Below are 11,313 nucleotides of genomic sequence, written 5' to 3'. Positions count from 1 at the left end.
GGGTGGGGGGGGGGGTCCGGAGAGGAGGCAGCTGACCAAAGCTGCGTCCCAACAGAGATCGCATTGTTCATTCACATAAAGAGCAGAGAACAGTCAGCCTCTCTGTCAGCTCCACTCTGAACGACCTTACCACCAACGTGCACCTGTCCTTCACCTCCAACACTCAGACCACATTACAGTCACTCACTCTGTGGCTGGTCGTGAACACGCATGCGGAGCGGTGCACGTCGCGGTGCACATCACGGCGTCGGCACCGACAAGAATAAAAAATAGAAAAACGTTCGTAAAGAAAATGAAAACACACAGAGAGCTGAGCCGGAACGAGGACGAGCACGTTTGAAAACCAAGAGATTTATCAGCCTGAAAACAGAACTTTATCTCTTTATGTCACTTCCCTCATTCAAAACAACAACAAAAGACACAGTTGTTGTCGTCTTCATTGTTCAGCAGGTTTTAACCTGCAGCTGAATCCTCCACAGATTTCTCCTCCTCTGCACAACAGACCAACCAGGTGATTCAATAAAGCAAATGAATAAAAGCAGCTTCACGTCACAGATCAGTGTTTCACCGACACTGTTCGCTCTCGGAGCGGCTGCGAGTCCAGCTGTCAAACATCTGCAGTTTGTTTCTCTGATAAAACTTAAGGTCCAGTCGTCCACTGCACAACTCATGAAAATATAAAAATAATGAGGAAAGTTATTATAACTTTAACTGATGTGAATTTGTTTTTGAGTTTTAATTGTTATTTAATCTCTCTGTCGTTACTTACAACATTGTTTTTAGTTTTCATGATATAATAATAATAATAATAATGTAATAAACTTTCTCATGGAGCTGTTGCTCTGCCATTAATTAAAGATCTATTTCCTGCAAACAGCTGAGTGCAGTGTAGCTGTTCATACTAATGAAATATTTTATCTGAAGACACTTATTGTCCTTAGATAAAGACACGGACTCTCACCGTTCTCTTTCCGTAGGCGGGAGATGAACTTCTTGGGCGGGATGACGCCAACTTTCTTCTTCTGCGTGGCGATGGAGTGGAAGAGGTCCGCCAGGCACGTGAGCAGGTTCTCCTTCTTCTTCTGCTGGGCTTTGTAGGCCAGCACGTTCTCCCGGAAAGGCCGGCAGAAGTAGAGCGCCTGGAGCACCGAGTTACAGTAACATGTGTTTCCAAACTGAGGAGGGAACAAACAACAGAGGAGGACAAAAGAGGTTTCAGTCTGATCATCAGTTATCCGGCTCTTCTGTTTGTATTCATCTGGCGGACACCGAGAAACTCGGGTCTTTATGTAAATGAAATATTAACGAGACAGAACATCCCCACATCGGCCGACAGACTCATTAACAACAGTTACCTCCAGCAGAGGACAACGACTCACCGGCGTCCCGTGGCAGTTTGTTTTGTAACACGACGCCGGTGTTTTTTTGTAAAATGACCTTTGTTAATGTTCGAGAGGATTTGGCGATACTCACATTGACCAATCCAAAGTAGTGTTCATTGATTGGAAACTGCTCCGGGCCGATGTCTTTCTCCAGAGCAGAGGCATTGGTGCCCTGGGAGGACAGAACAGGAGGACATGGGATTGTGTGTTTAGTCATCACCTTCATCTCAGATAACAGTTTGCATATTTGTCTTTATGGAGCCAGTCTGTGTGTACACATCTAAATTAATATGGAAATGTTATATAGTCACCGGCAGCAACAGGCTACTGACACTTTACGAGATAAACCAGGAGCAGTACACCTGATAAAAACACGATTCTTTCTTCCCATAAAATGTACAAAATCCCGCTCATCTGGATTCCTACGCTTTCCAGAAAAGATCACTTCCTGTCCAAACAGAAACAGGAGACGGCCTAAACAGGCGGACCCATGTCAAAAAGTCAAGAGTATTGCGCCTGATTGCTGGGACGGAGCACTTATCTCATGTCAGAGCCCTTTCACCTGTCACAGCTCAAAGCTTTTCCAAAGTCAACCGCAGCTTTGTCGAGGCGAACAAAGGAGACAATTTAGTTTGAGGAAAGGCTTCGACTTTCAATGACTCTCATTTCTCTCTGTCAAAGCAGACAGTGAATGCCTCTTTGTCTGATTTACCGCTTCCAGTCTGAGACGCCACAGCGGCACATGCAGGCACTAGGTAGATGATATACTGTACACACACACACACACACACACACACACACACACACAGATTCTCCTCTTGTGGGAAATCTTACAATGCAAGTTCAAGTATAATGCGAGCCTTCATGGTCAGGAAATGTTGAGCAAAGTCAGGAAGAGTGTGTCTGTCGTGGACCTAAAGTGTCCACGCAGCCTCTGCTGACACCTGATGCCTCATTCTGACATTTAAGCTCCTCATTATAAACAGCAGGCAGTGGCATCCTTTTATTTTGAAGGGGGGAGGAGGGGGGGGGGGGACCTAAAGAAAACAGGGCGGGTCAGGACAATCTGAACTATGACTGTGGCGGAGCAGAGGACGCTTTGAAGAGTCATGACTCCCACAGACTGTTGTCGCTCGCTTTGCATTAATCATCGTCTTCTGCAGCTGGAAACTTTCACTTGACAATATATTGCAAACAATAAATTACACTCTGAGCAGGAAGTACAGCAGCCTGGAAGTACAAAAAGAAACTCCTAGCGTCCTTTAAGAAAAACACGTTGGAGAAAATCAGTGTAACCATGACAAACTCCTGACCACATGCACCAGCTCCTGTGTCTCAGGATCATTTCAGTTCGATTATATTGCGATAAATCAATATTCATTTCAATCAATTAAATGTATTGACAGTTGAAACAGTGACTTTATTGATAGGAAACTGATAAACAGTTGGGTTTTTTTTCAGCATGTCATTAAATAGAGACAGTAGAGAGTGACAGGAAGGGCGAGCGAGAGAGAGAGAGAGAGAGCGAGAGAGCGAGAGAGAGAGAGAGAGAGAGAGAGAGAGAGAGAGAGAGAGAGAGAGAGAGAGAGAGAGGATGACCTGCAGCAAAGGGCCCGAGCTGGATTTGAATCCAGGCCTCTGCGGTAAGGACTCAGCCTCGATAGTGGTCCAACAGGAACCCCAGTATTATGACAGTAAACCGAATATCTTTGGGTTTTAAACTGTTGGTTGGACCAAAGAATAAAACTGAAAACATCAGGGGAAATTATGATGCCAAATGTTTGCTGGTTCCAGCTTCTCTAATGTAAAGATTTGATGTTTTTCCTTTTCATATCTTAGGCTTTTGGACTGCTGGTTAATAAATGCATCACTTTGAGCTGTGGGAATATCATACTGGGCCTTTCTCACTATTTCCTGACAATGCAATTAGTCGTCAATTGCTAGCTGCAGCCTTAATTGGAAAAACATTCATAGTAAAGGGTGAGTTCATCCACAGGCTGACTGCACAATGAGACACTGGATGTCACCGAGTCTTTCAGGACTGTCTGTATTAACCATTTAGACCCGAAGCTCATTCAGTTCACACAGTGTTGACACAGTACAAGTCAGAGTCAGTGTGTGTCATTCATGCACTCACACAGGCTCCTGGCATTAGCATCACTTCTAAATAAAGTGAAGGCCAATGGCATTAAGCAGAGCCGTTTAAGTCTGTTCCCACTTACTCCTCACTGGTCCCTGAACGCAACGTAAACACAGATTAGTGCAGATCCCTGCTCTCTGCCACCAGGATGTTTCCGGTCCTCTGCAGCACCGAAAACATTATGCAATCACAACAAGCTGCTTCCTTCACCTGTCAGTCATCCACACACACGCGCACACACACACACACGGGGGGGGGGGGGGGGGGGGGACTCACCCATGAACATCCTCATACACCAGGTACAACACAGAGGCTGCAGGCGGATCGATACCAACACACACACAAGCAGCGAGTTACTCACCATATTACAAATGGAGGCGATGTTTCTGACAGTCATTTAGTTTACAGTTTCCCCCTCGCCGCCATCTTTATAAAATAAACATGATTTCAGGGGCAGGGCGACGCTGAGAAATGAAGTTTAATTCGCAGCCGCGGCTGGAGGCCGGACCGCAAAACCCCAGGCGTCGGAAAGCAAGCGGAGAGACGCGGAGCACCGTGCAGCCAGCGCGGAGCCGAGGGTCAGGCCGAGCTCAGCGTCCACACGGCCGCATCCTCACGCACAACCTCGCCGACACCACAGCTGGAACCCGCCGGTGCATGAGTGAGCGGCGGACAGACGAAGTTGCAAGGCAGCAGGTTGTTAGCAACGAACCGGAGACAAGCGTGATGTGTGAGGAAGCGCAGAGGCCCCGCCCACTCCGAGGGGGGGAAACTCCGGATCTGATTGGTTCGGATGGTCTCCGTTTGATCGACAGCATCACGGCTCCACACGCAAACCTGCACGGCAAAGCTTAGCTGAGCTGCAACCAATGAGCAGCGACTATATGAAGCGGTGGCTGTAGGGAAATGTAGTTTATTTGTTTGAGAGACCTTTAAAGAGATGTAGGCTTTATGCAAATCATCTTGAGTTGTAGGGCTTAGTAATTTTTCTAATTGATTTATTCATTTAAAGAGGATGATTGTATATAATTTGATTAATTTGGTCTTTTAAATATAAAAAAAGAATGAAACGAGAGATGTGAGCCCAGAATGGGTATCTATTTCAAATCGCTAAAATCCAATTAAATTGAGTTCACAACAATATGAAAACAGAAAATTACATTTGAAAAGCCAGAACCAGCAGCAGTGAAATTAATTACATTAATTAATTAATTAATTGTGAAAATACTTAAAAAAATTAATTTCCTGACAGTTGATTGACCACTTGTTTTCAGCAGTAATGCAAACCTTTATACTCTGGCAGCTTAGTGTTGCACACTTGTTATCAACATTTTGCAGACTAAATCCTTTCATTTGCAGCTCCTCTGCTCCCTGACCTGCCGTTAGCTGACCACAGCTAACGAGGAGGGGGGGGATTAAACGGTTAAGTGTCCTCGCTGCAGAGCTCTGCAGGAGTCCCGGGCCCTCAGGACGCTCCCAGTCACCACCGGCTTTGATGGTGCTTTCACAACAATCAGCAATTATCTCCTTAGCATGTGAACAAAAAGAAAGGAAAACAACAAATAATTATGATAAACATTCTTCAAAAGGAATGGGAAAGGAGAGAGGGATAAAAGTATTCACAGAAAAACAGAACAACATGGCTGCCAGTTGGAGGCTCATTGTTGGTCGGAGCTTTGGTATGTAACAGGGCTTTATTGAGAGATTTGTTGATTGATGAGTTCCCATCGCTTTATTTTTGAAGACTTTTGATTGACGGGGAAACAATCGCATGTGGTTCTCAGCTCGTGGGCTCCACATACAAAACGTTCCCAGACTTACTGTCTATTTCAGTCCAGTCAGTATTAATAGGATTGAGGGGAACTGAGGATGCAGCTGCCCTTTTCCTGACTCATGCTGCTTTTATTTATTTATTGCAGCACTGATAGATATGGATAATGGACTTAATGTAAAAAAAAAAAACTATATGTCACGTACATTGACATCCTGAAACCAAAACAGGAATAGAAATAGCTGCAGTTCTGTACATCTGAGCCTCTGAGATCAAACCTTTTGTGTTTCAGGTTTTGCAGCGTACGTGAATGAACAGAGAAGGAGGGAGTGAACTCTGTGTGCATTTGTTTGGAGTTTTAATCTCTCTCATCCACTATGTGTTTTCCTCTTCATGTTGGGATGGAGCTGACAGGGCTTTTGTTGTTTTGGGGGTGTTTTTCTTTTCTTCTCCTGCCCGTAGGTGAAGCTCAGAGGACCCTCTCTTCTCGCCTCGGTGGAGATCAGAAGTTGGACTGAACGTTTGGACTTTCATGTGGGTGCACGTGCATCACACGCAGACGGACAAACACACAAGAGGAGGGGGAAAAAAAGAAAACCTGGAGCTCAGGAAATGTTTCCAGTAAATGAGGCTGGCTGAACTACTAAAAGCACTGATGGCCTTCCTGTCGTTCGTGCTACAAAGAGAGGGAAATGAATTATGCATCGTCTCTCTGCGAGAACATAACTCTCCAGTTTAAAGTCTGATTTATTGCAGCCTGGTGACATTTGGCTCGGGCTTCTGAAACATGGAGGTTAGGAACAGTCTATTATGACTGTTTTATAGGAATTTACTGGCAACAGAGAAACGATTCTTTGTCACTGCACCGGTAAATGTGGCAGGGACTGGGCTGGATTGTGATGACTGCAAATACAAAATTAGATTTTCAATTTACGGATGTTTGAGGAGACATTTCTTTATTAGAAGATTAATTCACCATTTGACATTTTACTTCACTTTTGTCCAGTTTTGTTCTCTTTGTCAGTGCTCTATAATAAAAGAGTCAGAGGTGGGACATGAGACACATGACTTGACTTGAAGTTCCTCTCCAGATGTTTAAAGCTCTGTAAAAAAATCTTCAGCTATAGTTAATATGTTGTTTAACATGGTTAAAGAGAAGAGAAGATTGGAAAACTGTGTCTGAAGCTCATCTCCTCTCACTTCCTCATCGAGAAAACTGGATCAGGACACTTGCCCCGCCCACCGCCGCCGCCGCTGCTTGTGCGACGTTGACAGGTGAAAGAGCTGGATGCTCTCAGTCGAGTTCAATCCTCCACTTTAAAGAAAGTGATAACCTGCTCTCCTCTGGCCCCTCCTCCATCCCTCCACCAAACGAAGTATCAGTACACTTTGGGTAATCCTGCTGACAGATAAACACACACAGGTGAGAACAGGTAATGGTAATAATGATCTAGACTCTACGTCACCACAAAATGTCAAATAAGGTTTATAAGGTGTGAGCAGCTGCTACAGGTTTGGTTAACATTGAAAGTAAAACTAAACTTTTCGTGACTTCAGTCTTAAACTGATTTAAATGTGGAAACTGTGGCTCATCATCAGTAACTCGGGACTCACTAACGAGCGACGTGTTCCTGCCTCTGACCACAGTCATATTGATTTTACTTATAAAACAAGTAAACAAATAATTCTTCTTGTGCATGTTTTCTGAGTGAATATAGAAATAACACAGTGACAGCAGCAGGAGGCCGATAGCTGCTCCACTGACAGATGCTGATGCTGAAGTTCAGTTGAGGTGAAACACTTTTTTGAATGAAAACGTTCTTCACATATAGATAATTAAACTTGACCCATACATTGATCTCCAATCACAATCCACAATCCAATATATTGTACTAGATGTGATTTGTATCTGGGTCAAAGACACATTCCTCAGTCTGCGTTCGTCACGGCTCCCACCCCCCCAACACCAACACCTAATAAACATTGCCTTGTCTTGTATTAACTGAGGTGGGACAAAAACAAGATAATAAGGACTTGGCCAGAACAGAGAGAACAGTTAAGACTAGAAGGCCGGTGAATTATTATTCTCACACAGCTTTGGCATGCTCATTTGCTTTTAGTACATTTTGTTCCAAACAGACTCATCTGTACTCTAGTTTACATGTAGCACCCGAGCTTCTATAAACAGAACAAGGCAGGCTGGGTAATGGCCGTCACCGCTCGGTGGATGTGTAACAGGCTCGCCGCTGGTCGGCTCTTTTCTGTGGCATCACAACAGGGAATACAGAGAAATGACTCGGGGGTTGAGCACATTGTTATCTATCTGTTATTTTGTCAGAATAGTTTAGAGTAGTTGTTTCGGTGAGAAAATACAGTTCCTGTGAAAAAGACTCACTCTGTTTTCTTCAAAATTGATTTAATGTGGGTTTTTTTTTTTTTTTACCTGGAAAGGTGCCAAAGTGAAAACAGATCTCCATGATCTTGATTAATTAAAATATAGAACACTAAATAGTTGTTTACATAAGTATTCACCCCCTTCAAGTCAGTATTTACTAGATGAACCTTTGGCAGCAATTACAATCCAGCCAATCAGAAGAGAGGAGGCTCTGAGCCTCTCTTCTGATGATGCAGGTTTGGATGGTGGGTCCAGGTGGGCGGGGCTTGGTGACTGCTTTGTTGTGACATCACAAAGTTCCAGAAGTCCTGACGGCTGGTTTTAAGGCTCAGTTTCTGAATACAGGCTGTGTGCATTTCTCTGTGGACTGAGGCTTTGATACTTTCACAGTATTAATATAGAAGCTAGAGCTGATCTATAATCACACATGGACACAGACCTTTACACTGGACGATGCCTTTAAATCTACTTTCATTCAATATTGTAAAACAATTAAACATAAAATCCTCCAAAAACTGTTTTACTTTTAATAGACTCTCGTGGGTGGAAACAGCTGATGTTGATGAAGAGAACTTCACAGACTAACAAAGCAGAAACTCACATGAAGCATTTTACAATGACAACAAAACAAATCCATAAACGATCATTCATTCTGATATGACATCAATGTTCCACAGCCTCCTCCTCCTCCTCTTCCTCCACGTTGCTCCTTAACTACCCCAAAATGCCCCTCTTCTGCTCTACATCCATTTTTTACAGTCGGTGAAACAGCGACGGCGGCACAATAGCTGCACTGTTCTCATAACACAGACCAGGGAGCCGAAGAGTTCAGTGTGACCATCTAATACAGGCAGCCCTAGAAACTGGATCTCTCTGTGTGAGTGTGTGTGTGTGTGTGTGTGTGTGTGTGTGTGTGTGTTATCACGTGGGTGATGTATAGCACCCAAATTGAAATGAGCACAAATGATGTTTATATAACGTTCACTCAACGGTTAATTCAAACACTCAGGTCTGTTATAGGAGGTGAGAGTGTCAGTGGATAATAGCTGCAGTCAGTCTATATAAAGCACTGGCCTAGTTTTTATGAACTTCTCACACAATCCACACAAGGAAAGTAGCTTTTCACACTGACTAATAAAAGGAGAATAACATTCAGAACTGAAGCCGTCCGTCTAAATGACCTTAAATGAGTGTATATCATAAATCTGCATGCCATTTGGAAAACAACACTATACATATATAGTATAACACATATATTCCCTCATCTCTATAGGAGCTCCAGATTCCTGTGCTGCCCCCCCCCCGGAGGCTCTGAAGCATCTTGTCCTGATCAGGGCCAATAACCATAGATCTGCTTGTATAACGGGGATGTCTACAGTGAGCTGAGATGGCTGCAGAAGGCAACAGAGCTTGACCCACTTTCCAGTCCCATGAACCGCATTCATTCACTCTGCCAGGTGCTCGGGAGACACAACAGCTTAAATAACACTGGGCCTCATCCACCAATATGTAAGTATTTTCTTTAAATCTTTCTTAAGTTGTTCTTATTTTACAAAGCATTATGGTCTTTTAAAGTAAATGAGCGCTACATTAACTCTTAACCGCTCGTTAGCAGCGCGGTTCCTGCAGCAGTTCCTCCACTTCAGAACCACTAACGTTCCTTCTGCGTTTTGGCATTTTCTCAACTTTCCCTCACGGTGTCTCTTGGTGACGTCTGTCTGTGTCTGCACACGAACCTTCAGTCTCACGCCCTTTCAGGCGTTTACCTGTGCTGATCAGGGCCGACCGGAACACGCCTTCAATGTACGAGGAGATCGGCATTCATCAATCTAAGAACGCAGGTGCGCACAGTTCTGCGGTTCAAGAACACGTTTGTGAATCTGACGTAGAGTTTTCTCAAGAACTTTCTCAAGAACAACTTAAGAAAGAATCTAATTGAAATCCATTAATCATTTCATAGTACTCATTACATTATGTGACTTCACGCCTTCAGATTGTTCCTTTGAACAGCTTCTAACACTCGAACATGAAACAGTATTTGTACATGCGGAGACTGAGACCTTCTGTTCACAAGCTTCTGGAGCTTATTGAGAGCGTCCCATTTTCACCCACTGATATTATCATGTTTTATAAACTTTTAGTTTCATTTTATTCTGATGGAGTGATGATCCGTTAACCACGTCACACTACTGGTGTTTTAGTTTTTAAAACGCATCTCTCCAGAGTTTTTTAGTCCCTAAAACTGAGACTTTTGGAAACGCTACTGACCCAGTTTCAGATTTTGAAAAAGCGAACGACGAGCAGAAATGGAGACCTTTGGAAACAACGACCCACATTCACTCCCTGATCTTCTCAGTCACAACCACCAGTGGTGAACAGGGATAACCAATCACAAGTATTACTGACCTTGTTGTTCTTGCTAGCAGCTGTTGCGCAGTAAAATTCTACATTTTAACTCAACAGCTGTGTTCGCTGTTCCTCGTTCTGCAACTCAACATCTGCAGAGTAGACGATCTGCTTTCTGTTGACACCGGCTCGCGTCTGCCAAGTGCACGTGAAAGGTCAAGTGTGGAGTGTTTTCATTCGTGTTGGTGTGGGCAGAGATAAATCCTGATACAGAGCGTGTGGACGGAGATCGTTTTCTTTGGAAATGGGAAATAATCATTATTTTCTTTTGCTGCTTCTCTAGAAATTTCGTTAAAATTCAAATTAAATTTGGATGGAAATTTGACTCTTGTCGTTTAATGAGCAACCAGTTTATATGGTTAAATTTATGTCCAGAAGAACAAACAGCTTTTAAAAAGAACAACTTTGGAGTGAATGGGAGTTGCATTTCTTCTCTTTTGGTAAAGATTAGCCCTCGATTCACATCTCCAGCTCCTGCACTGAGCTAACTCGTACCAGAGTCTGTCCAGAGAACGCAGAAAGAACAAACAGAGCCATCACACCTCAGGTAAGGCGGCAAAGACGCCAGCCCCCACCTCATTAAAGTAACTTACTGGGATTAGTCATTTTAATGAAACCGCTCATCACTTACATTCAGGAAATCGGCTGTTGAAGTTTGTAGGAACTCAGATGGAGATGCTGTAGATGAAACAGAATAGAATAAAGAGAAATAAATGCTATGGCGCTAGTTAGCATGCAGTTCTCTCCTTCTGTCACCAAAGATATCATGGGCTACATTTCAGTAACTCACCTGAAACTGGAACAACGTCAGACACCTTCGTCCACGCATCGTTTTTACATTCATCATAAAGGACGGGGAAACCCGCCGCCGCCATTGTCAAAATAAACTCCACTGCGCTTGGGAACAAACGTCTCTAGTGTTCTCCAGAGCGGCGCACTTGATGTCGTAGCTCATTCCCATAAAGCTGCCTGGACTTCAACTCGACCTGCGTGTCCGCCATTCGCCGCCAAGAGACGCCGCCTCACAGACGTTCTCGCAGCTTTCCGTCTTAACGTACAGTTACTATAATCACTGACAGTCATACATTGTAATGAACACACTCCTTCTCTGCGGTCTGCAGAACATAAACATTACTTTAACTGACTCAGTATGCACTTCGCAGAGTATTTGTGGGCAGGAATCTCTTTTTCTTCAAGATGCCGAGCTTCTCTCTGACGC

General features: G+C 43.9%; 1 protein-coding gene across 1 annotated transcript in view; it reads right to left on the bottom strand.

Annotated features, from left to right (window-relative positions):
• The window catches only part of usp46 (ubiquitin specific peptidase 46), a 7,293-nt gene extending 3,030 nt beyond the window's left edge, over nucleotides 1-4,263 (bottom strand). Inside the window, exons 1-3 of the mRNA XM_023413275.2 lie at nucleotides 3,884-4,263; nucleotides 1,474-1,554; nucleotides 962-1,175 (exon numbers count right to left, since the gene is read on the bottom strand). Of these exons, the coding sequence (XP_023269043.1) occupies nucleotides 962-1,175; nucleotides 1,474-1,554; nucleotides 3,884-3,919 (331 nt within the window). The 5' untranslated portion in view covers nucleotides 3,920-4,263. The remainder of the gene's footprint in view (nucleotides 1-961; nucleotides 1,176-1,473; nucleotides 1,555-3,883) is intronic.
• Nucleotides 4,264-11,313: the final 7,050 nt, after the last annotated feature.

This window comes from Seriola lalandi, unplaced genomic scaffold (assembly GCF_002814215.2).
Source record: "Seriola lalandi dorsalis isolate HSWRI2012SDOR001 ecotype SW California unplaced genomic scaffold, Sedor1 jcf7180002054511, whole genome shotgun sequence".
NCBI lineage: Eukaryota > Metazoa > Chordata > Actinopteri > Carangiformes > Carangidae > Seriola > Seriola lalandi.
Note: the sequence above shows the minus strand (reverse complement) of the source record. Positions and strands in the feature narration are given on the sequence as shown.